This window comes from Lemur catta, chromosome 22 (assembly GCF_020740605.2).
Source record: "Lemur catta isolate mLemCat1 chromosome 22, mLemCat1.pri, whole genome shotgun sequence".
Lineage (NCBI taxonomy): Eukaryota > Metazoa > Chordata > Mammalia > Primates > Lemuridae > Lemur > Lemur catta.
The window spans coordinates 20,793,174-20,819,973 of NC_059149.1; the positions used below are offsets into that span (position 1 = coordinate 20,793,174).

Below are 26,800 nucleotides of genomic sequence, written 5' to 3' on the forward strand. Positions count from 1 at the left end.
TTCTAGGCTAAAATATCAATTCAAGGAGGAGAAAAAGTCACCTATGAAATGTTACCAGTTATTATAACACATTCAAGTCACATGATGAAAGTCAAGAGTACTACTGTATAATCACAAATGTTTATGACAATGTAGTGACAAAGTAAGTTCCATGTGGGTCCTCTCTTTTTGCACTTATTTCATTTATGAACAGAATGATGTTCATTCATACATAAACTTCTTTAAGATTCAAAGAGTTCAATTTATCCATTTTAATTCTGGCTCTTTTATTTCACTATTTTGCCAAGGAAACTAGAAAATAAGTTTTAAGAGAAATTAAATACCTTGTGGCATATACTGATTTTCACCCTTCAAACTTTTACGTCCTTCCTTTATTCAATCACTTGTTCACATAAATGTTTGAGCACCTACTCTAGTACCCAGTTGTATGTTTGGCGGGAAAGATACAGAGATAACGAATGAGATTTCACCCCCAACTTGGAACAGGTCAAAAATTCATGCAGTAGACAGTAAATAATACCCTATTTAAAGTACAATAATCAAGGAATGGACACCACTTTGCAATACAGAAGGTGGTGACAAACTCTCAGAGGGAAACCTGGGAAATTCCACAGAGAATTTGTATTGCTTAAATTTTTTGTTTTTAGTATTTTTGGTTCTGTTCAACAATATATTACTTTTTTAACTAAAGAGTTAATTAGAAGAAAGAAGAGGAAGAGCTGAAGCCAGTAAAAAGTTCCAATCAAATGAAGTTGGCTTCCATTCTTCTAACCCAGATTTGGCCTACCTAGACTTGATTATGGCAAGGTGTGTGTGTGTGTGGTTGAAGTTTCATAATTAATAAGTCTAACGAAAATTTAAAATAAAAAAAGAATCCTGCCTTCTCCCCATTTCATGCTGGATCATCTTTTACTCAGTGTTCTTAATTCACCCAACACTTACTAAGAACCGCCTAACTTCCCAGCACCCTTCAATACGTGCGAAAAATCTCAGAGGTGGAAAGAGCAATGCCTACTTAGGACCTAACAAAAGAACCAGGAAAGCTCAAATAACAATACAAGAGTCTAATAATCAAGTCAATTCTGTTTCAAGCCTCTTAAAAGGGCTTTTCTGAGATGTTACAGTATCACCAGAAAGTCAGCAGGGGGCACCTCAAACACATCTTCTATTTAGTAGGGCTCAGCTCATTTTCAGACCTGGGCTTTGATGTTGGGTTTGAAGTTATTTCTGAATGTGAAACCATCAGCAAAAAACATTCATGATCTTGCATATTCAAATCATTAATGAGGTCTCATAAAATGTCTCCTTTTATCTTCTACATAGACTTAAATCTTGTTTTGTTTTGTTTTTTGGAAAACGGGGAAAACTACTTATAAAAAAACTTATAAGTAAACATTTAAATCCAGTGAGTTATTCGTGGGGATTCTTTTTAGTTTTTACCAGCTGTCTTGTAGGAAAGGCCTGCATCCTTCTACAGTTCTTCGGTGACAGCATTTGGCTGGTGTGTTCTGTCACTTCTCCCTCACCAGAAAGCCTCATTCTGGATGTAACATTGCAATGCAGTGGCTTTTTTTTTTTTTTTTTGTTTATTCTCTCTTTTGCAAAATTTTATTTCTCTTCTTAACTTTAGTCAGACAAATCTTTTAATGTTGATAATAAAATATAATTTCTTTCTTTCTCTTTGTTCTTTTTATTTTGCTTTCCATTGTTTTTGGAAGGGGAAGGGTATGAATATTCTCAACTCAAGAAAACGAAAATCCTTAAAAATGTGTCTGGATTATTTTATACCATACCTTTATGGTTTGAAGCAATTCTCCCCACACCCCTCAATCCCCCCAGATCCCAGAGCTGCTGATCTCAAGCCCATTTTCACCTTCACCCACAGGCCATCATCTCAGTTCAGATCCAGCTTGTGCTACAATTTAATGCTGAGATGTGCCTAGATAGTGGTGGAAAATCACCCCCCCCATTAAAATTTTTAGTAAATACCTTGGTTTGGCCTTTTCTTATTTCAGAGGGCAATAGATTTTAAAATATTTTTTAACATTTATGATTTTGTATTTGTAAATTTGTACAATTTTATTTGTATTCATCATCTTTTTTCTATATTAAATGTAACTTTTGTGGTAGAGACCAGATCCACCTCAGTACTAATACTCTTTAGAGCCCACTTAGACATTTCATCATATTTTAGTTTAGCAAGGAAGCCACAAAATAAAATCTGCACTAAAATATTCGTGCACCAAAAAAAATCTGCTTCCCAGCCTTTTCCAGTTTGCAATTACAGCAACATTAAAATATCACACATCAAATAATTTTCCCTCTCTCCTGTCATCGCCAAAAAATACCCCACAAACATTTTGTGATTCGTGGTTACTGTTATTTAATCTACCTTGAGTTTCATCTTCGCTTATCTGTAGAAACGGAATATTAATTCAGTTCGGGGTACTTTCGTAATGATTAAATGCAGGAAAAGTGCCCAGTGTGTGTAAATCGCAGGCCCTAAATCAAAATAGGAGAGACGATAACAAGCTAGATGGATGCTTCCCTACATCTGGAATTTCTGGTTGTTTCCTTAGGTGTGCACACTGAACTTCTTACTTAACGTCGTTTTTAACGTCTACCAGGTGCAAGTGTCCTGCTATAAGGGTACTGTTCTGTTAAACGTTTATAAAATCCTTAGCTTCTCTTAACCTAAAGCTTTTTCAGTCTAATACCAACGAAATGCCAATAACGGGAAAAGCCAAGACTCACGCTACTGAGGCCAAACAACCCTGCTCCAGCTTGGACGAGGCGCTTCGCTAATGCACACGCAGTCCTGGCCCAGAGATCACGTGACTCTCCGCGTGCGAACGAAGGCACGTGACCGCTTCCAGCACAGCCAATCAGGAGAGAGCGTTGCTGCCACACCCACCTGCTCGCTGCTGGGCCTGGGACAAGAGCCAGCCTGGCTGCTTTCTGCCAGGCCAAGCTGCTGAGCTGTCTTTCTGGAAATCTCTGCAACGTAACGGCACAGGACACTTTAAAACCGGTTTCATTATTTAAGGAAACATATACTCTAACTCCTGAGTGCTTTGATTTTGTTATCTGTTAACCTGGGAAGTCATTTTAAAAATACATTATAAACACAGTTCCCCTTAGCAGTTATATAAAATTTTCTTGCAGTTCTCTGAAAGGCATAGAAGTGCAGTTTGGTTGGGTTCTTATGGAATGACATTTTTATGCGTGAAAATAGGCTGCATGAATATTCTATATAAGATAGTAGGCATTGCTGCACTTTTGCTTGTATGTCATTTACACCGTGAGGACATCCAAGGCAATTGCACTCATCTTGTGTAGTTTTTTTTTAAATTAGAGTTTACTATATGGTTTTTGGAGGACTGCCATATCATAGTTACTCATCACAGTGGCATGGTATGTTATGCCACTTATAAAGTTTGTCTATGCGGTTTAATTTTTGGCAGGTTTTAAAATTCTCCACATGCTTTGTAGCCGGGGTCCCCAACCCCAGATCCCTCCACAGCCTGTTAGGGACCGGCCACAGAACCACAGAACTCTGTCCCCACCTCCAACCCCTTCGGCTCCACGGAAAAATTGTCTTCCATGAAACCGGTCCTTGTGTCAAAAAGGTTGGGGACCGCTGTTTTTAGGATAGAATGAATGTGCACAATATGTTCTTTAATAATTGCGATACAAAACAATAAACTGTGGCATCCAATGTATCAACTTAAAGATAGGACCCTATTTTGCAGAATAGCAAACTTTGAATTATTTGGGTATTATCAGCTTTTATTTTTTGAAAAAACCTTAAAAAGTGAGCCTAGTTTTAAAAAAAGCCTTTCATCCTTCTAACCTACAAATGTTCACTGTGTGTATGTGTATGTGATGGAGGGAGCCATGAGTAGAAGGAGACATTAAAAATATTCAGAACAGTAAAGATAGTGGATGGGAGATTCTATGAGCCAGTTTCTCAGCAATAAGGTGGGGGGTATAGAGTTAATTTCTCTTCCTGGCTAATATAAATCCTTTCCATTTCAAAAGATATTTGAAAATATTCTGAGCATTTTGGCAGAAAGACACCGTCTCCAATGTCATTTTATTTTTCTTATTTTCCTTGCATGCTTCAATACACTTTTAAAAATAGCTTTATTGCGATATAACTCACATACCATATAGTTCACTCATTTAAAGTGTACAATTCAGTGGTATTCGTATATTTACAGGGTTGTGAAATATCACCATAATGTCATTTTAGAACATTTTCATCACCCCCTCCCCAAAGCTCCCCATTCTTTCCCTCCCCTCTCCCCAGCCCCAGGCAACCGCTGATCTACTTTCTGTCTCTATAGATTTGCCTATTTGTGGACATTTTAAATGGAATCATACAATAAGTGTCTTTTGTGACTGTCTTCTTTTCACTTATCATAGCTCAATACAGTTTTAAATTATCTGACCTCCATGTCCTGCCTCTGAAGATCAAATGTGACTCTTGCATTCCTTGATGAGTGTGAGGATTGAGCATAATTTGCAGGAGGCAAAAATTAGAAGCTAGTTAGAGCAAGTGGGCTTTTCTCCACCGCAGAAGCTAATGCGCTTGTCAATGTTCAAATACTCGATTGCGTTAAGCACAAACTGGGGAGCAATGTGTGTTCTTGTATCTCAAGACTGATTTGGGGGGCACTGCAAGTTAACAAACAGAATTCATCAAAAAAAGGAGTGGATTAAAGTACTGACCAAATGTAGTTTAACAGCTACATTTCCCCTCCTTGTAAAACTGGTGATTATTTAACATAAATCAATATAAGTTGAGTGTTTAACATAAATCAATATAAACCAGTGTTCGGTGCTTATGGTGGGGGCCCCCGGGGAGTAGATCCCCTCAGGCTAAGCAAACAGGAGCGGAGCAGAAAGCAAATTCTCCCTTCTGCCCTTTCCCCCTCTTCTCTTTACTGTTTGCTCAAATGTTGGGGAGTGAATTTAGGGCCCTCCCTCCAACTTATGATTTTATAGCCAATAGGTGATGAGATTTATTTGCATATTTCCAGTCACATAAGAAACTGCGGAGTGGAAACAGTGTCAGACTCGATTCTTACTCCTCCTCTTCCCCCTCCTCCTCCTCCGAGGAAACCTGCCACTTCTAGCTGTCCTCCCCTCCCCTTTAAAGCGCGACTTGCCCTGCGGCTGTCCTCGGCTCCTGCCCTCCGGCTGCTTCGGCTCCGGGGGTCGGTCAGTCGGTCCGCCCCTGGCAACTCCTGCAGAGAGACGTGCCCCAAGATGACCAAAGCCCTGTTCCTAGTGGCCCTGGGTGTGTGGCTGCAGAGTCTGACCGCTTCCCGAGGAGGGGCGGCCGCCGACGACCGTAAGTTTTGCGCGCAAACTCCCCTCCACCTGCACGCGCGGCCGTGGCCCTGCTACGTGGCCTGCGGATGGCAGCGAGGAAGTTGGAAGGGGATGCGGTGCGCACCGAGCACGGCCTCGAGAAGAGTCACCCGAGTGGGACCCGCGAGGGGCAGGGAGGGAATCTCCTTCCGATCTTGCGGGGTCGGCGCCTGGTTCCCGCCCTGGGTTCCCGCGCTGTCCCTTCCTCTCCGGCTGCGGCCGCGTTCCCGGGCGCGCGGACCCCGCCGGGGAGGGTCGGGGGTGCGAGGGCGGGACGAGGGAGGCGGGAGCAAGGGCCCGGCTGGCGGTGACCAGCAGTGACCTCCCCGCTGGGGGTGCCCTGGAATGAAAGGCACGCGGGCCAAGGTGACCCCGGCTTGGTCGGGGCCGCGGCTCAGCCCCCGCCTGCGGACGCGCCGGCAGACATTGGCCCCTTCTAGAGGGACGGGCGGGGCGCGGGAAGGCGTCGCTGGCATCTCGGCCGCACCGGGCACTCTCGCCCTCGGCTGACCCCCTTGCCCCGCGGTGGGAGTGGCAGTGGGCTGGGGATGCAGGGCGGGGGGGACTCGTGGCGCGGAGTCCCGCGGACGCAGCGACCTGCGCGCGTTCGGCGCCCGGGACGCTCTCCAGCTTCCACGTCCGCCCGCCGCTCCTAGTGCCCGGAGAGCCACGAAGGGTGACCCTCCCAAAACGTGGCCGCCTACTTGGGGGCTGCCAGGCCTGCACTTGGCCAGCCCCGCGGTGGCTGCGGGCAGGACCATAGTCACCACCAGGGCGCCGCCCGCTGGTCCGGGGCCAGGCGTTGGGGCCAGATTCGAATTTCTTTATTTCAGGGAACGTGAAAGCCCAGCCTGCCCGCTGTAGAGGCGGCCTGTGTACCCTGGTTCAGTGTCATGCAACAGCAAATTAAAAAGCAACTGAAGCGAGTCCTAAGCGGAGGCAACATTCCCTTTTCTCTTCCGTGGTGGAGTTGCACTTAGGGCAGCGTCGCTTGGATGTGCCCTCTGGCGTCTCTGTGCCACGGCTTTGATTGCAGCTGAACGTGTGTTTTATTTCGGCATTAATTCGTGAAAGAACATTTTTGTTGGGTTAAAAAAAAGTGTAGGTTCCATCAAAGCAGAATTGGATAAAAAGACAAGTATCTTTCCTATCAGATCAGTTTGAGAACACGGGAGAGTCAGCGAGGAAGCCTTGAACATCTTATATGTTCCGATGTTCCCCTCCACAGTGTTTAACGCTGGCCGAGAGCATGGTAGCAAGCAACTCCAAACCCATATTTCAGAAACCACACCGTAGAATAACGTTACTTTCACCATCAAACATGCACAGAAATGTGTCATCCACATTTTAAGTTTTTGCTAGGGTTTAGAGGTTTAGGATGCTATGTTTTGGGGATAACCAGTGCCATTTGTCTGGGTTTAGCGTCCTCAACTCTAACAGGAGGATTTTGGTGAGACTGAAAGGTCTCTGAGGCTCCTCTAATTCTTAACTCTTTGATTGAAATGGGTAGCCATGTGCTTAATTAATTTAATCGGATTTTAACCAGCACATGCTTTTCCTGGCTGTAAATGTATTAAAGAAGGATTATTTCTAAGCAGACTGGAAATGACTCCCACTCATTCCCTCCATTTCCACCCAACCCTGTCCCTGTCATGCCTGTCCCATCACAGCAACTCTTTGCCCCTCTCTCCTCCAGACGCATTCATCCAGGAATGTGAGAATTCCAGGACGAGAAAGTGGCAGCTGTAGGAGAATGATATCCAACACCTCCTCTGGGCTCTGAGTTTACTTATTCATTCTTGATTCTTTCTAAGAAGAATATGAGGCCAAGAGGCACTGCCCTCAGGCTCTGTGTCCTGAGCAACACTGCCATGTCTGCGGTGGCCCCGATTAGGAAACTGGAAGAGCTAGGAGAGGGCACACATGGGTCAGTGCCCAGCAGCTGCAGTTCTATTTGACCGACTGTGGTGAATTTCCAGGAGAACATCTGGGTTAAACGTGAAGGGAGATGAGAGCAAAGTAGCAGATGTCACTGGAGAACAGCTCAGCCAGGCAGTGATTGATTAATAGCTGTATTGAAAGGTGGGAGTCAGGTACAGGGGAAGAATTGCGATGGAAAATTTTAATTTTTTTTTTTGCAGCAGCATATTTTTAGCTCAGCCTTCTATTCTTGCTTTTTATGGAGGAGAAATTGGGCTATATAGTTTACTGCCAAACTGTCAGATTATGTCAGATTGTTCAAGAAAGTGCCTTGAAACTTACAGCATTTTACTGTTAGTTTCTTCTCTCTGATGGCCGTCTCTTCCCACATTATTACCCCAAAGGCTGCATTGCCTGCTGTGTGAAGATGTTCTAGCCATCAAAATGATGGTTGATGATGACTTGGGGATCACAAAGTGCAAGGAAAGTATTCAAGACATGAGTATCATTATTTTTTAAGTCTGGATGGAGATACCATTTGAATTTACTCATGATGTATTTTCTAACTTTTATGGCAACAACAAACCCTTGGGGGGGTGTGTTCATCTATGTGTTTTTCTTAGATGATGAAGTCTGTTTCTATGCAAACAAGTAGGGACAATACTAATCTGACTCAGATTAATTATATTTAATATATAAGTTTAACAACGCTTTAAAATACAATGAAAAGTCAGATTTTTTTGGTGAAAACTAGTGTAAGAGTTAGCACCTACATTTTAATTAAAATGGAGTTCAAGTCTTTATCCAGCCTTCCCATAAATGAAACATTTGCTAGCAAGGAAGGTAATCACTGGCTTCCATTGTATTAGTTTGAGACAATTGGATGTTTCCATTTGCCATGCCTATCAACAGGGAGAAAGTAATTTCAAATTAACAATACAAGAATTTCATATTGCAATTTTTTAAGAAATCTTGATTGAAATATGCCTACATGGTGACCTTCAACCAAAATATTTCATTAACCAATCCACAAGATCCCCTTGAGTAATGATGGCTTATGCTTGTTCATGCACAGTCTAATTCATTCAACTGGACCATTTATTTCACATTCATCTCTGAACCTATTTTTAAACCCTTCTTTCTAGTAGTGTGGATGTTCAGTCCTAATATTGGAGAAAATTCAATGTAAAATTCAAGTGGTAAATACAGGACTTGTTTTTAATACTCACTGAAACAAATATTTTTTTCTATACATTGTCTGTACTGGAATATCTGAACAGATTGGTCAATTCAGTCAGATAATGATATTGATGTTTTTCCTCACCAAACGGACCAATTCAGTAATTCAGCTTGGGTTTTGGCATCCTGTGGGCACTGCCTGAGTCAATAACTATGACCATCAGTCTCGGGGAGCAAATGAATTACTGATGAAATCCGTAGGGGTGAGTGTGTGTGTGTGTGTGTGTGTGTGTGTGTGTGTGTGTGTTGGAGAGAGAGAGAGAGAGAGAGAGAGATTGGAAGTAGAAATTCCAAAGAGAATTGCATTGTAGTTGAGCTCTCCTAACTCATGTCTTCATATGAATGTTAATCTTATTCATCTGATTGCTCTGATCTGCCTTTAGAGTATTATCTGTTGCTTTTTTTTAGGATGCTTAATGCTCCTTTTTTTTTTTTTAGCAACAATAATATCCCCTCTATAAACTTACCTTTCCCTAAGTGCTTTAACTTCTCAGCTTAATTTCATGTCTGTGAGTTATTATCCATGTTAACATAAATCCTTTATCTTTGTTTACACACTCAGATTTTTCAGCTATCTACTTAGGAATTTAGGGATAAAGATTACATAGGAAAAAGATTTGCCTGGTACCCCAAATCTCCCCTTAGTGCTTAATAAGGACATTTCTGCTGGGGCCTGGTTGGCAGGTGGTACTGATGTGCTAAGTCAAATTCAGGATGGAGGCCCTTCCTTCCTTCCTTTCCTCCTTCCTTCCTTCCTTCTTCCCTTCCTTCCTTCTTCTCTTTCCATCTCTCTCTCAATTCTAAGGTGGCCTTAATTTCTAAGGGATATGATAAAAGGCCATCTAGTTGGATAAATGCAGAGTCACTAATACCATTTCCATGTATGGGAAACAACAGTTTCCTTAGTAACAGTCACATCTGTTCATCTGCCACCCAGAAGCAATCCCAGGGTGCACTGGGACAACTACACATACTGACTGACCCAGCCGCCATCTTCCTCTATTTGGTCTAAGCCAGTTGTACCAGGGCTGATAGAGGTTTGGGAAACCCATTCACCTTTAGGATGCTGGGACATCCTTGAGGGGTTGCAAATCTAGATATTGTGAAAATTCTTATAAGAACACAAAGAGAAGAAAAGATTGCCTAAGCACCAATAAGATTTATGATTTCATACCTGATGTAGAATTAAAACCATCACATAGCACATAGAATGGCACTATTTTCCTGTCAAACTTAAAATGAAAAACCATTTCCTTTAAAAGTGAAATGAAAGTCTCTACATATAAGTTTGCTGGAGAATATATGAATTCCCTATTATTTTTCTTTCCAAGCTGTGGACCCAACAGAAATATGGGTTGTGGGAAATTTGAGCTGTCAGCAAATCATACATATAATCTGATACGGATCTATAGATTGAATAGACTTTTTTTTTTTCATGGAAATGTACAAAGCCAGTCTTAGAAATTTTAAAGAATACTGTAGGTCATTTAAAAACCACCAGCAATACCAGGGCCACTAAATTGCATAATTCGAGGGAAAAAAATAGACTAAAAGTGAATAGCAAATAGACTAAAAGTAAAAGCCCCTGGGATTGTACAAAGAAATAGTCTTAAACACCAGTTTCACAAATAGTTGGTAAGGGAGGTTTATCTGTTGAATTGTTCAGATGATCTCTGCTTTAGAAAGATTGATAATCGAACATGTTAAAATAAGATTGTCGGGGAGGAGGTATGAGCTATTTGAGGTAGAGAGACGTGGGAGAGGGTGAAGTTAATTTAGTTTTAAATTTTCTAAAGCACTTTCTGACAGTCAAGTTCTTGGGCACTGAAAGAAGAATTAGATTAAAAATATTCAATATTCTTTTTCCTCTATCAGATAAATAATATAGCTACCAGGGTGCTTTCTGGTTAGCAAAAAAGAAGGAGACTAACATCTTCAAATAAGATGGGAGGTAGAGCATATTCTTGGTGGATGGATGGATTCCAGTGCAGTTTTACTATATGGAAATGAAAAGAACTTTAAAGATTAATAGTTTAGCATAGACTCTTATTTGAATAAATGATCTTAGTCTTTAGCTTTTGTAACAAAACTTACCTCTTTCTAATAAATATAAAGAAATTGTCTCCTACATTGTAGGTAGTTGAGTGTGTGTGTGGTGTGTGTGGTGTGTGAGATCAACTGATTGCATATAATGAGTCACTTGGCAAGTAACCCTGATCTTGTTCAAGGAATTTTGGAAAATAATTATTAAAAGAAAAACGTTCGCCAGCCCTCAGATAATTATATGACAAGTCTGATTCAAATGCCTGCCCTTTCACTGTTACTATATCATTTTTATTTTTATTCTTGGCCTGACTTTTGCAGTGTTATTTTGAAATTATAGATTTTCAAATTTTGAATTGTGAACAGAGAATATTTAGGTTAAGAAAGTAGAAGTATTCCTAGCAACCTCATTTATTTATCTCCTGAAAGTTTTGCTTAGCAAAATCTAAAATTTACAAATTATTGCCTTCTTATAGTATTAATAAATAGGTAGGTTTTATTTTTACTTTTTTATTAGACAAGGAAAATAATTTCCCCTAATATAACTTCCCTTTGTGCTTTGTTCTGTAAAAAGGATCTGATTTTATTTACAACATAATTTACTTCTAGTATTCAATGTAATATGATATATACTGTCTACAAATACCCCATGAAGATTTATCAACATTTAGATTTATTGTCTATAGTTTTAAGAGCTAGGTTCTCTTTCTGTACCCAGTTTGGGATTCACTATGAAGAACCAGAGTGCACCCTTTCTACAGGCCCCTTTACTATAGTTTTTAAGTTTTGACTTTGCGTGTAAAATTGTAATGACATAAATAGAAAAAGAAATATTTGGGAAATGAATTAACCACGGCTCACAGGTATTTCTGAACCACCCATTAAATGATTTCTTAAAACATTTTGAACTGATGGGAACAACTTCATACAAAAGCTTCCTCATGCTTCCAACTTTTCTTACTGCTAATATTTTTTAAAAATTATGCTCATGAAGAAGAAACAACTTTCCTTCAAACAAGCCTAATTGTATAATATTATGGGAAAAATTGTTTTGATGTAATTAGAGATTTTAAGAGGGTGAAATAATACGCAAAATAAGTCTCTCTATCAACTTTGATCACCACTGAGGCATCTGTCATTCTTGCTATCCATATTCATCTTTAAAAAAACAGAAACAAAAATAGCATCCGTGGTGGTTGCTTGTGAACCTAAAATGTACCATTCCGGCAAATAAAAACAAACAACCCTCCAGTTAACGTCCTATTCAATTTTTTTCTGAATTACAGGAAGAAGAGATTTTATAGACATTGAAAGTAAATTTGCCCTAAGGACCCCTGAAGACACAGCTGAGGACACTTGCCACCTCATACCCGGAGTGGCGGAGTCTGTGGCCAACTGTCACTTCAATCACAGCAGCAAAACCTTTGTAGTGATCCATGGCTGGACGGTAAGAGGCTCTTCGGGAAGGAACGCACCAGGGTCCCCCTGGCATCCTGGCTTTCCCTAGGTGGTGGGACCCAGTGCTTCTGCTCGCCTGCTAATAGCTTTGCTTTAAACTTGAATAAAGGCAAGTCTGGCTTGAGTGGGATCTAAAACCACAGGTTCATGAGTACTTTTCCTAGACAGTGCCAACCTTCATTTTAACACAGACCTGCTTTGTGTCCTTGAGTCAGTCATTCCTGGGAGGTGGGGATAGGAGGCTCCGCCCATCTGCAGAGGAGAATGTATGTTATGGTTGTGGGGAACTGGCGGAAGCCTGGCATGGCCCTGCATCACCCAGTACATCACCCGAGGTCCTTTCCTAAAGCAAACAGTCTGCAAGAGTGAGGAGAGGGCTGGAGTGGAGCGAGGAGGTGTGGGTTCCGTTGCTGGCCTTGCCATTCTCCACCTCTGTGACATGGATGAAGTCACTTCTCATCTTTGGGTCTCAATTTACTGATCTGTAAACAAAGAGTTTGGACTAGACGTGCTTAAGGACCCTCCACTTCTGATATTCTCCAATTTTAAAGTTCAGGAAGCTTTACTAGAGATGAGAGAGGGCTGGCTGGTCAGGGAACTGGCACGCAAGTTGATTAGCAAAGGTGAAACTGTGGTTAAATTTACTTGTAAAAAATATTAATATGTTTGAGCCCAGGGAGTTTGAGGTTGCAGCGAGCTATGATGACACCATTACACTCTAGCTTGGATGACAGAATGAGACCCTGTCTCAAAAAACAAAAACAAACAAAAGTATCAATAAGGTAGTACTCTCTGTAAATATGCCACATGATCACTTTACATGACGTAGTTGTTGCTTAAATATTTCAGTTTGTTTTAAAAAATTTCTGATCCTTAGTAAGTGGATCGTAATTGTTTATTAAAAAAGACTTATATAAAATAGATTGTTAAAGATATATTATGTCAGAGCTGCTGGCTGAAACAAGGAGCGATGAATATTGCATTCTGAAGAAATGACGTCACCCTCTCTTGATCTTGAAAGGCAATGCAAAGGGTGGCCAGCACCCCAACCGCTAGGGAGGAGAAGGGGTTTGGCACAGGACCAATTCCTTGGACTTTTGCTCTAGGCAGGTATTCCCACTGGTTCCCCCAAAGACCCCCTCTGCATTCAGACTGATCTTTCCTTTTATAGTATAAATTGTTAAAATTTTACTGAATTCATAAAATATATTTTTAAAATTGAAAGCATGGTAAACCCCAATCTGCCATTCCTGAGCTCAACACATCCCTTCTTTGGCATACTCAAATTTGTCTTGGAAGGGGCAGTCATAGATCTCTGAACACTCTTTTGGGGTCTGATTTTTCTGTCTGAGCTAATAGGCTTCCTTGCAACTTTGTTTTTTCCATGTTATGTAGGTAGATTGGGCTGACGTGTCCATGACAAGTTGTGTGTGAGTTTCTTAAGAACACTTGTATCATCCTATTCAGGTGACAGGAATGTATGAGAGTTGGGTGCCAAAGCTTGTGGCCGCCCTGTACAAGCGGGAACCAGACTCCAACGTCGTGGTGGTGGACTGGCTGTCCCGGGCTCAACACCATTACCCAGTGTCTGCAGGCTACACCAAGCTGGTAGGAAAGGATGTGGCCAGATTCATCAACTGGATGGAGGTAAGGCTGGGGGAGGAGGATGCTTATGTGTCCAAAACAGAGCTCTTGGCCGAAGCCAAACAGATGGCTGGTCTTTCTTCCTTTTTACTTAGATGTAGGTATTTTCTGGGGCAGTTCAAATCTTCAAAATGAGCATAGGTGTTATTTTACAGCCTGAAGCAGCATTTTGATAAGAATGATAATATCTATAAAGCCAATAAATAGTCTTGCCCTGCCCTGTCCTTTGATATTTTCAATATCAAAGTGGATAGATCTGCTGAGACCAAGAACTCCGTGGGCTGAACAGACAAAAGCCTGTTATTTCAGGACAGAGGAAAGAAATGGCATGTTCTGCCAATCCTTCCCCACTAATGGCTGGCACGTGGAAGTTTTACCCTGGCTTTGACTTCTGTTAGAATGCCAATCTCTTTGATGAAAATACTAATAGTATTTATTCTTTGGTGTGGATGATTAAGGATGCAAATTTTTGTTGAGGGTTGGGGGAGTGATGGCATTGAGTAGGAAGACCATGGCAGGGAAGGTATTGAGGATTTGAGGTGGCTGAGGGTTCAGAGTTCTGTCTCAGCAGCAAGGGACCCATTTTGGAAGGCTATTCTCTGAAAAGTACCTTTGAAAAAGTATCTGGGGTTGGAAGGAAGCTAATACTCTGACAGGGCTAAATTATTTAAACCAGATAATTAGAGAGTAAAAAATAAGCTGTATTTATTAGACTGATCATCAAAGGACAAAAGTTATTTTTGTTGGCTCTTTTGCTAACCAGGCAAGTGAATTTGGGCAAATCCAGTCACCTCCCTGGACTTCGGGCTTCCCACCTGCTAAATGAGGAGGCTGGACCGTGTGTCTCTGATCCCTTCCCACTGTAATAGTTTCTGATTATAAGTCATTGCTTGTCTAGCCTTTAAGAATAAAATGATGTAGTATATTTAGAATAGGGAATAATGGGGTGAAGTTAAATATATATTTGTATATATGCATATGTACATATATATACACATATGCATATAAATATAAAAATACTGTATCAGATGTTTGGAAAAACTTCCTAATTTCAATCTGCTATTAAAGAAAAAGAAACTCTCAACAATAGGCAACATGTTTCTTTCTTTTACCTGTAACACCAAATTAAAATATGTAGAATTAATTTTCAGTATTGCCTATATTTTGAAAACAATATTTTGACTCATTTTACTTCCTTTAGTTTTGATCTTTGGCAAAGAGCTATAAGAGCCTTTTTTTTTTCCCCTTTTTCTTTTCCGAAGGAGGAATTTAACTATCCTCTGGACAATGTCCATCTATTGGGATACAGCCTTGGAGCCCACGCTGCTGGGATCGCAGGAAGTCTGACCAAGAAGAAAGTCAACAGAATTACTGGTAAGAGAGTAGTTTCATTGGTCTTATCACAAGAGTCAAGATGGCTCTAATTCTGAAAGAAGATCAGAACATTTGTTAATTACCCACGTGTGTGGTGTTCTTTGGGGCATAAGCCTGGTACTTGATTATCTCGTTGTAGGGCTCTTTCGGGCATAAGATAAAATACAGAGGCTTGCTCTCATGGGCTCACCCTCTGCTGGCAACAGCACAGGTATAAAGTGGAGTTAAACACAGAATGCCCACAGATTTCTCTGAGAAGCCTGTTTTCCTCTCCCTCTGCTGTGCTTTGGTAGCATATTGCACATGTGTAGTCACTTCTCACATCACTACTAGCAAAAACCAACAGGATCAACTCCAGAGGCCATTTGGAAAGAAGACAGTCCTCTAAGCCAAGGTTTGACACACAGAGAGAGGGAGAAAGCACCCATCACTGTTTAAAGATCTTCTTACCAGATTCTGAAATCATTTACAAAAGAAACTCAAGCCATCCTGCGTGAAAATCTCTTGATAATACCTAGTTTAAGAGACTCAAAATCATTTTAGAAGGAGCCAAGCTTACTTTTATAGCTCTCTTGGTAATTGAAAGATCCGGTGACTATAGAATGGGAACTAACAAGAATCTAAGTGGCTGCCAGTTACGTTCCAATGATGAGCAATGACATGCTAATGTCATACTAATGGAGATTTAAAAATCTGTCTTTTTTTCCCCCCATCAAGGCCTAGATCCAGCAGGACCTAACTTCGAGTATGCAGAAGCCCCAAGTCGCCTTTCTCCTGATGACGCGCATTTTGTAGATGTCTTACACACATTCACCAGAGGGTCCCCTGGCCGCAGTATTGGAATCCAGAAACCAATAGGGCATGTTGACATTTATCCGAATGGAGGCACTTTTCAACCAGGGTGCAACATTGGGGAAGCCATCCGTGTGATTGCACAGAGAGGCCTTGGAGGTAAATATAATTTAGAAGTGAATTAAATGGGAGTTCTGTCCTGAACCTTTATCGACCCAGTGCCCTACCCAGCACCACCAAAGTATGTAGTTTTTGCATATACATTTGGCCAAAATATGTTTATGAAGAATTCTGACGTGTTCAGCGTGATCACCTTAGAGCCAGACTGCCAGCCATTATACCTTTTATTTATCATATTGTAGACTACACTGGCTACTGCACTTGCAGTACCAAGAGAAAGTAAAGATGAGATTTAGACAGAAAAATGCCACTGACCTTGATAATAGCATTGTAAAATGTTATCTGGCCACATGTTGTCGCACTTTGACTGTAGTCACAAAGCCAATGGGGTGATTTTGGATTTTACTGAAAATGAAAGAGACGTTAATTAGTGTAAATTTCCCTTGTTGGCCGTTTTAAGAGATGGACAAATCAGAAACCAATCTTCATCCCCCTGCCATGAGTCTTCCAAAATTCTAAGAAGAGAGAATAATGTAATATTAGCTTAATATTTACTTTAATAATCATGTTAACTTGGGTTAAATTTGTGATTTATTTTTAAGGGCCCTTTGCATACTTTATGGACATTGGGACCTACCTGCAGTCAGTACGCTAATTGCTTTTGTGTACACATTATAGAACTTACAGCATATGTTACTATTTTCAATTGTTATAAAAGGTTACGATAATAAACCTGTTCTTAGGACATTGCTGATTATTTCTATGGTTCATTTGATGTAAAAGTCATTAGCAGGGGCACAGTCCTCAGTTATACATATCTATGACAAAATACTATTCATTTAACAGTTATGTCTTTTATGATGTGGTTTCTAGAATTACTGTATGTTTCTCAAAGTACCTAGAATATTAGACACCTTTAAAGTAAGAGAAAGATGCTTTAGGGTTAGGGTTAGAGTTAGGAAAATAAAAACAGGAGGAGAATGTGATAAAAGAGGGAAGTTAACCTCTACCTTAGATGTCTCTTATCATGGTTTCATGAACATACTCGTAAGTATAAGACAGCAAAAAAGTCAGAAGTTCCCTGTGAACTTGCAACTTGAACAATTTTGGACATAGGTGAGCAGGTGCCACCAGGAATATCTCCTAAAATAGGGCTCACAGTCATAGATGCATAGGCTGATATCTTAGGGTCGTTTTATTCTAACACCACACCTAACCGATTTCAGACATGCAAGATGAAACACTCATTGTGGATTTGCACAGAGTTGAAATTTCCTTGGTGCCTCTTTTTCCCCAGATGTGGACCAGCTAGTGAAATGCTCCCATGAGCGCTCCATTCATCTCTTCATCGACTCCCTGTTGAATGAAGAAAATCCAAGCAAGGCCTACCGGTGCAGTTCAAAGGAAGCCTTCGAGAAAGGGCTCTGCCTGAGTTGCAGGAAGAACCGTTGCAATAATTTGGGCTATGAGATCAACAAAGTAAGATCCAAAAGAAGCAGCAAAATGTACCTGAAGACTCGTTCCCAGATGCCTTACAAAGGTAGGAAGCGACTACTGGAAATGAGGAAATCTATTAGTCCTATTTGCATCTTGCTCACTGCATCTTGTGTACTGACTGTCCTTTGATGGGATGCTACTGAACTCTGAGCCCTCATTGTGTTTCTGTTGCTGGAGAGGGGGTTGCATTGATCCATCGTACTGATGCCCGTAATTGCTATTGCCAGCAAGGCCCCAGTGCTCAGCCTAGGATTTTCAGCCCTGCTTGCCACCCTCCTCTGTCACTGTGACCATTAGCATGAGCCAGCGCAGCAGCACTGAGCTCAGAGCCAATTTGAAACCATCTATGTGGCGTCAGCAAGCCCTAGAATTTCGACTTGGCCAAATCTAGCCTTCTGCTTGCTTTTGTAAATAAAGTTTTATTAGAACAGGACCACACACATTTCATTTCCATATTGGCTAAGGCTGTTTTCCTGCCACAACAGAGTTGAATAGCTGAGACAGACCCTACAGCCCACTGAGCGTAAAGTGTTTACTCCCTGGGCCTATACAGAAAATTTGCCACTTCTAAAGTCTGCTTTACACAAAGGCAAGAACTATCTGTGCTTTTAAATAGAACTATCCTTGGGCGGTGAGAACGTACCACATCTTCTAGGACGTTTCCATTTTGCCATGCATTTGTTTCCCACTTGAATTTCAAGCTTGGCATCTTGCTTAGAGCAAGATCTAAAGGAATGGTGGGGAAACAGGAGGGCAGGTGATCAGATGTCTCTGGCAAGAGGGGACTAGCTTTAGAAAGGTTGGCTCATGTGCAATCCAGGTAGAAGCCCCAGGGAAGGGATGATATTAAAGAACAGATTCCCAACGTAAAATGTATCTGCTGTAGGTGCCAGTGTGTAAGGCCATTTGTTAGAATCTGCAGAGGCACATTTGGTGGCACAGAGGCTGGAGCATTTGTAGTTCAAGGAAACCTTTTAGGCAGTGAAGGAACCCTCCATTTCCCTGACTCTTCAGAACCAGGGAGTGTGGGGGGGTGGTAAGGAGGGGACCATGGGGCCATAATCTCAAAGACACGGACGTGTCTCACTCACCTGGCATCCAGCACGTGTGCGCTCAGGGCTCCGTCAGTGTCTGCTGGGGGCATCTCGCATCTCCCGGCTTCTCCTGCTCTCGCCTGTCATTGTGTCGTTGTGGTCTGCAAGGGCTCCATTTTACCCCAAACCCAATTTCCCTTCACCTCGTAGTAGCTGCGGCATTTTGTTGTTGTTGTTGTTTTTGGTTTTTGTTTTGTTTTTTGCTTAGAATCTGGCTGCTGCTTTTTATTATAAAAAGAGAGGCATCTAAGCAAAATAAAGGTTGTCATCAGAAAGCTCACAACAACAAAACGCATTAAAAATTTTCTTGTTAGAATGAGTGTCTAAAGTAGCATAGAAATATAGTTGGCCAAATTCTAAATAGATAGCGTTAAGAAATCTATGTCCTGGCTTAAGAGAAAGTACATTTAATAGACAGAAACACAAATAAGAAACAAATCTGACCACGGGTCTAGGGACATAGAAGACAAAACATCCCAATAACTCTTTTTTTCCCCATCATTGTGACTGTTTCAGGCCTGCTGCCTCCCCCTTCCTCTCACCCTCTCACCTCCCCCCAGTCCCACTTGCTCAGGGATTTGGTAGAGATGGAGGAAGGACAGAAAGCAGATGTGGAAGTTCAAGTACCTGCTTCCGAAGGCTCTTCCTAGTACAGAACGCGTTAGGAAATGGCTTTGCAAGGCAGTCCTTGCAGCCTCGCCCATGGTTCAGTGCAGTGGGTTTTATTGTGAGCCTACCGCATACTCCTCTGTGCCAGACGATGGGGGAATTCAGAGGGTGGATGCGATCCGCTGACCTGAAGGAGGTCACAGTCGGGGCAGGAGGGCAGCCCTGCCCATGAGACAAGAAGAAACACGGTTACTTACAGTGACACAGTAACAAATGCCAAATGTGCTTGGTACAGATGCTAAGAGACTAGACAGCCGAGGAGGGTGGACTTCATGAGAAAAGTGTCCTGGGAGGTTCGGCCTTTCGGTCTGGTCCCCTGCGTATCCCACCAATGCAAGTGTCCTGGGAGGTTCGGCCTTTCGGTCTGGTCCCCTGCGTATCCCACCAATGCCTGGGACCGTTTGGCAGTTCAGACACACTTGGGCTTTTCCTGTTCGTTAAAGCCACACTTTTCTGAAAGGGAGTAAAATTCAAGATCTGCATTTTCTAGGCGTGAGCACTGCATGGTATAAAGAAAGCTTTCTAAGCCACACGGATGGTTTTGGGTGCTCGCGAGATCCGTTCTGTGGTTCTGAATTGCCTGATTGTTTGGGGGTCGTGGTGTTTCCACAACGGTTGATCGCTGTGTGTTCCGATTTCCTCCCCTACAGTATTCCATTACCAAGTAAAGATTCATTTCTCTGGGACCGAAAGTGAAACGCACACCAACCAGGCCTTCGAGATTTCTCTGTACGGCACGGTGGCGGAGAGTGAGAACATCCCTTTCACCCTGTGAGTAGCCGCGGCGTGTGGGGTCACTGTGGCCCTGCCACCTGCCCTGGACGCTAGCCTGAGAAACAGAAGGAGGGTGGGGCACCTAGAACACAAGTCTCTAGTGCGAGAAACTGGGGTTTCAAAATTGAGGCCTTTGCTTTATTTCAGAGTGAGAAAAAAAAATTCTTCAAATTGGCCATTTTATTTTTATTTACTGTTCATCTTTTTCCTTTATCATTTTATATCTGCTTATTTCTTTTTTACAATTGTTTTTGAACAAAACAACAATAAAATTCCCTTGAAAGTTTTGACATTAAAGAAAATAAACAATAGTAACAGGAAACCACTCTGTAGATAGATGTATATATAATGTGTATAGAAGTATAAGTAATAAAAAGCCCATGACAAGGTTTACCCCTTACTATTCATCAAAGAAATAAAAAATTAAGGCAACTTTATGATATCCTTTGGTAATTACTAAATGAACAAATCTTTTGAAATACCCAGTGCTAATGAGGTGCGGTACATGCACGCACTACTGGGTGTATCATTCATTGACAGAACACTCCAGGTAAGGAAGGCAGTGTGGCAGTAACTTTCCGTAGCTATAAAATGTTATTACATGGAATGAAGTAATTTTTTTTCTAATATCTATCCTACAGAAATAGTCAACAAAAATTTTTAAAAAATTGAAAGTATGGCAATTTATTATAGTGGTACATTTAACAGCATAAATGAGAAACTCAGTATCCACCATTGAGTCAATGGTTCAGTGACTTGTGGTTTATTAAGCCAATAATATCAATCTAGCCTTTAAATAATATAAGTATAGTAAACTACGTCAAACATGGCAAAAAGTAGAAGATAAAATATGAAGAGAAGAAAGAATAGAGGATTATGTGTGTACTATGATTATGACTAAGTAAAAATATGTTCACATATCAATACAAATTGAAAAAAATACATGAAAATGAAAATAATGTTTCTGAATGATTGTCTTATGGATTTTTTTCTTAAGAATTGTATTAAAATGTTAACAGCTTATGTTGTTAGGATAAATACTGGAATAGATTAAAGGAATGTGAATACCTTTTTAAATACACCAAATGCCCTTGACTTTAATTTTGAGTATTTTATTAGACAATTTTTGCATTTTTTAAAGTATCCCCCAAACAATAAAGCTTATTTACATCTTGGGAGGAGAAAAATGCTGGAAAAAGCTGATTTCCAGAGCTAACCAAATTTGTTGATTTTTTTTTTTTTTTAATTCAGGCCGGAGGTTTCCACAAATAAGACATACTCCTTCCTAATTTACACGGAGGTTGATATTGGAGAATTGCTCATGTTGAAGCTGAAGTGGAATAGTGATTCATACTTCAGCTGGTCAAACTGGTGGACCAGCCCTGGCTTTGCTATTGAGAAGATCAGAGTAAAAGCAGGAGAGACACAAAAAAAGTAATTAACTTAATTTTCTCTATTCACTTCAAACTCACCCTAATGTCATTACCTTGGGGCAGTATTTCAGGAGTTCTCAACATTCAGGTGAAACCTTAGGAAGCTTTGCTTAGACAATTACACCTAGAATTTTCTTTAGGAGTATGCTTGCATTATCACACTGGGGAAATATTAATAATGGTATTTGTGCATTTCATGGAAGGAACACTTCAGCCCTGGATTGATCACAGGTATTCAGAGCAAGAGCTGGGATGAGAAGTCAAGAATCTCAGCATCCCACGTAGCACTATTTCTTGCAAACACCAATAGTTAGGGAGCAAACCTCAGAGATGTTACTTTGACGTTCAAAGAGTCAAACCAGCCTCTTCAAGAAGGATGAGATTCCAAGATCATCTCAACCTGTGTTCCCCACCCCACCCCACATGCATCTATAAAACGAATTGCATAGAGAGCCACACAGAATTTAAAACTTTTCTACTAAATGCACAGGGATTTTTGCAAACTGTTGTGTGCTATTATTGTTAATGCAAACAAGTCTTCAACTTAGGATTGTCAAATTATTTCTCTTTAGTCGTTTGCTTTGATAACTAAAAAGAAAGCATTGGCCAGAAAGGCTATGCAGAATTTTTGTTTCTCTAAGGCAGTTGAAAGCCAATTCCCTTTTAATTCTCTAATATAGCAGCCAAGAGGTGGGAGAATTGGTCTTGTACCTCTCTTGGTGAAAGTCTCGTGGTGTTAGACTCCTCCAGGCTGTTTGTATGCCTATCTGTCTAGATTGATTAACTAGCTCGTTTGCTGATCCCTGGGTTAGGCTCTCAGATAACCCTCTGCTTCCGATGTGGCCTTAGTGTTATAGTTAATTATGGAAAATATCCAAACAATTAATCAGCATGATCATGGTGGATTTAAACAGCCCTGACCAAACTATACAAGTCTGAACAGTCATTTCTCTTGTCCCATGTGATGTGTTCATATCCATCTTCTTCCACAGGGTGATCTTCTGTTCCAGGCAGAAAGTGTCTCATTTGCAGAAAGGAAAGGCACCTGTGATATTTGTGAAGTGCCACGACAAGTCTCTGAACAAAAAGTCTGGCTGGTGAGCATTCTGGGCTAAAGGTCTCTGCCATCTGAGCTTGCATCCCGAGGGAGGCTGCTTCACAACTTCCTCTTCACCCTGTCACTAAAGGCCTGCCCTGATTCTTGTCTTTCTCAGTCCTTCTGTCTATCAGATGGGTCCATTGCTTTTTGCAATATTTCCTCTTTTTTCTTTCTCCTTGTATTTTTGCTCCTAGCCCTGGCCTTCATCCAAAGTGCACATTTTAGCTTTTATTTTATTTCTCAAACTACCCCCAAATCTTCACTTCTGCTTTTTTCTGTCCTGCATCTCTGCTTCCTTTACAAATGCCATCTTCCAGCGCACGTAACATGAGTTTAGCAGTTGCCGTTTTGGCTGTGGGTGCAGCTCTTCCCAGGATGTGGCCGAGGAAGTAAAACATCTCATTGTATCAGCTGCAGCCATGTAGTCCTTGGTTCTCCAAATGCCTGCAGACTCCAGGACGGAGAGTCAAAGGGGCAGGCCCAACCACCCACCTCAAAACCCCCAAAGATGGGGAGCTAATGGACTGAGAATGTAGGAGACTATTCTCTTTTCTGTATCTCAAAACAACTCCCTGGCTCTTTTCTACCTGACCTTTAAGGCTAATCCACGTGGCAGCTGGCAGCTGAATCTTTCCAGAGCGTCAGTACTAAGTGTAGACCAAGCATGTGACCTTCCCCACTCCCCTCGTGAATTCCTGGAATATGTCATTTTCATTCCTCCACTGGTTCCCCTGGCAGATGCCAAGTGCTAATGGCTTGTAGGTACAAAGGGGAGAAATATTAGATCATGTCATACCAGCCAGTGACACGAGGAACAATGGGAAAGGCTGGATGCAGTTTCATCTGGAAATAGGAAAAACAATTGCTTTTGGTTTGTCCCTTTTTGCTGGTTGCATTTATAGATAAAAGTACAGAATGAGAATTACCTGTTTGGAGAAAGTATGTTAAAGACCTATGTGGAACATCTCTAAATTTTTAATTTCTATTTTATAATATGACATATACATTTTTATAATAAATAAATTAGGGAAAGTAGGCAAAAAGAAAATAAAATCACTGTGATCCTATCACCAAGCGACAACCCCAATTAATATTTTGATTTATATCCTTTCAGACTTTATTTATACATATATAATATTTATATTTTTAACCTTTTATAAAATGTGATTATGGCATTGAATGACAAGATGAGACCACACGGATCCAAACCATTCATGTCAGAGCACTCAAGATAAATTTAAATTGGAGACTAGTTATTGGTATTGAGCCAGGCAGAATAACTTAATTCTTCTGTAAGTGGAGACTTTTTTTTTACTAAGTGGTTATTGCTTTGTTTTTCCTCAGATTTCCCGAGGAAATTTCATTTTCTTCAATTCTTAGAAAGAAACTCCTAGATGAAGTTTTATACATGCATTTATGTTACACACAAATGACATACGTATTCTTCTCTGATCATCTACAACTTTAAATCTATATGTGAATGTAAAAACAAGACCCCCCAAATGAGGAAGTAACTCCAGCTGTTTAGAAAGCCCTTCTGGTCATATTATTTATATAAGTTATAAGAATTTATTTCAGTACATCTAATGAGACATTCCTCATCTGATTATAGGATTACTGAAACAACAGATTCGTAGTCAGCTTTTTAAAAAACAAATGCACCTGAACTTTATCCAGGAGGTAATCATGAATCAGACTGATAATCACCTGTCATTTCTTTCCTCTGTCATTAAACTTAAGCAATCAAATCAAAGATTCTCTTTCTCACATCTTCTGTTAATTCAAGAAAAGAAATGGAACAGGCTTTTCACTGGATAAATTTTAGAAGTAAGAAATCCTCTGAATGTTGAAATCATTCAGCTCAGTCCTTTGAAAATGATGGTTGTTCGAGTGTCTTTCACTCCTACAAACCTGCCACCTTCTGTGATCCACAAAACACGTTGTCCCTATGTCTATCCTCACAACTTGCGTTCCGAGTTTCCAGCTGAAAACTTTTTCATCATAAAGATGGTGGGGGAGGAGAGGAGATTGTGGAAATACTAGGCTGATAATAAGTTACCCTTCTTCCTCTGCTTTTTCCCAGAGACCGGGCAAATCCACAGAAAGAAGAACAGCACATGAATTCTGTGAAGAACAAAGTCAATGAAGTAACCTTTACAAAAGATGCCCTGTGCTTTGGGTGTTTAAACGTGGATTTTCCCGAGTATTAATCCCAGCTATATCCTTGTTAGTTATTCTAGGAGACAGACTCAAAATACTAAAAAGTGGCTAATTCCATTTGAGGAGTATGGTGGCCAAATTGCACACCCTCCAACGTTAAAAGACGCAGATATGAAAAGCACTGCATTTTGTCCTTTGAGAAAGAAAGAATTGTTCGGGCCCACAGTAAAGTAAGACTCCTTCATGGGGCATGTTTAGCCATGGCCTAACATTGGTTAGAACCTCCTATTTTAATTGGAATTCTGGATTTTTTGGACTGGGGCCTTTTCAAAGTTTTCTCCAAGTCTGAATATAGAAAATTGTTTTCTGTGGCCTAAGTCAGACCCACCTGCTACTTAGCAGTAGAAACACCTGATTTTTTGGAATGGTTCTTCCTCTTGCCTTTGGGACGTGGCCCAGGAGTTAACCAGGAACATGTGACTTAGAGGGACCGAGAGTGGGCTGATGAAGCACTGAGCCTTCAAACAGTCTCCGCTGTTGGCTTGCCTCATGACAAAATGAAAAGTTAAAGGAGATATAAAATTTATATCAATTAATTATTTTTTGATCAATTAATTCTTAATAGGGTTTATAGTTTAATTTCTCTCTCCCCTCCTATTTTTTTTGTCTCAAGATTATATTTTAACAACGTTCTTTGGATGAATGTTGAAAATGAGCCCGTAACCCTCAGCTGACACATAATTTGAATGGTGCAGAAAGAAAATGATAATTTTACTATCAGGTTGTCATCAATTTGAAATCTTTCCATATCCAGTAGTTACTAATCCACGTCAGGCTTATCTCACTCATGCTTCAGTCATATTTTGAGTGTGTGTCTTTTGTTCCTGGCTTTGAGAGGGAAAAATGTGTTCAAATTCAAAGTCTGCATCATGTGAGCCTCTACAAAGTTTAGACAAAGCCCGTTTTTACTAAATAAAATGGTGGGGAAGTTTTGGGGGTATCTTCATAAGCAGTGCTTATAAACCATCGTGTGCAAGCAGCCGTGGGCAGTGCCATGACGGTTGCTACGTGTTGTTTTTAACAACTAATTAAGAGTGAGTGAACAATTATTTATTAACTCGATCTCCTATGTTCAGAATGCTTTTCAATGTATAAAAGTATAAAATGATAAAGAAGTCAACTATCTCAGAGGCTATTGCTGGGAACCCAAACTGTGAACGTGTGTGGGTATCTGAACACATGCTCCTGCATAAGGTGTGCGCTTCTCATTCAGTGTGATTTGGAAAGTAAAACCATCAATCCAGGGATGTATTAGAAGATGTGGGAGTAGAAATGGTTCCAGATGTGCCAGAACTTCAGCCCTTTATCTGAGAAATGCGGTCATGCGTATATAATGGAGGACCAGTGCTGTGACTGACTCCATCAGCCTTGGAATGAATTCTCCCTAAAAATAAAATGATGTAAGATTTGTCGTTGGCATCCCCGTTTATTGCTAGCTCATCACTCTTCTGGTTTTGGTTTTGCCCTAGGGTGCATTCACTTAAACGATTCACCGAATTAGCACGTGGCGCTGGAAACTCTGGCTTCTAAAGACTTTGCTATATATATATATATATATATATATATATATATATATATATATATCTCAATGATGCTTTGGCTTTCAGTTTTATTTATTAGCTGTAAATATATGTGTGGATGTGTAAAGGGAGCTTGTACATATTGGGGAGTCATTGTGGCTATCTGCATTTGCAAGTGTGTGGTGCTAACTTTGTACATGTTTCATCACTAATGGTCTCGCTGAGTCAACTCACTCTTATGAAATAATACAATGAAACGGGCTTTAACACAAAACAAGAAAGAAACTTACTTAACTATGTGAAGAAATAATGAATCGGCTTTTAATAAAATTGACAACATTTTGTTACAACACTAAGTCATTATTTCGTATCATTTTTAGTCCCCTGAAGAAAGTCAACTCATTCTCAGGGCAGATGCATTCAGCACATTTTGACTGCACAACCACTATACTTAATACATAATGTAGCTTCTGAGAATTACGGTGCACATTATATTGTATTTTTTAATAGTTGTATTTGTATAAA

At 40.7% G+C, this 26,800-nt stretch overlaps 1 protein-coding gene and 1 long non-coding RNA gene across 3 annotated transcripts; one reads left to right on the forward strand and one right to left on the reverse strand.

The window, feature by feature from the left end:
- The first annotated feature begins 4,978 nt into the window (after positions 1-4,978).
- LPL (lipoprotein lipase) lies at positions 4,979-26,166 on the forward strand. 2 transcript variants are annotated; one of them, XM_045535525.1, is made up of 10 exons: positions 4,979-5,359; positions 11,868-12,028; positions 13,507-13,686; positions 14,946-15,057; positions 15,775-16,008; positions 17,267-17,509; positions 19,880-20,000; positions 21,255-21,437; positions 22,429-22,533; positions 24,621-26,166. In XM_045535525.1, coding segments are annotated over exons 1-10 (1,425 nt in total). In that variant the 5' UTR covers positions 4,979-5,274; the 3' UTR covers positions 24,622-26,166. The 2 variants fall into 2 exon arrangements, with proteins under 2 accessions (XP_045391481.1, XP_045391482.1); XM_045535526.1 differs by lacking the exon at positions 4,979-5,359 and adding an exon at positions 7,755-7,786 and having other exon boundaries at positions 11,872-12,028; positions 24,619-26,166.
- LOC123626512 lies at positions 12,488-19,164 on the reverse strand. Its single transcript, XR_006730885.1, has 3 exons — positions 18,558-19,164; positions 16,285-16,374; positions 12,488-12,521 (listed from the first exon to the last, which is right to left on the reverse strand). It is a non-coding gene; the product is annotated as an uncharacterized LOC123626512 (long non-coding RNA).
- Positions 26,167-26,800: the final 634 nt, after the last annotated feature.

Coding starts and splice junctions, on each gene's coding strand:
- LPL (XM_045535525.1), top strand. CDS start 5,275: ATGACCAAAGCCCTGTTCCTAGTGGCCCTGGGTGTGTGGCTGCAGAGT. Junction 12,029..13,506: donor TAGTGATCCATGGCTGGACG/GTAAGAGGCTCT, acceptor CATCCTATTCAG/GTGACAGGAATGTATGAGAG. Junction 17,510..19,879: donor TTCCCAGATGCCTTACAAAG/GTAGGAAGCGAC, acceptor CCTCCCCTACAG/TATTCCATTACCAAGTAAAG.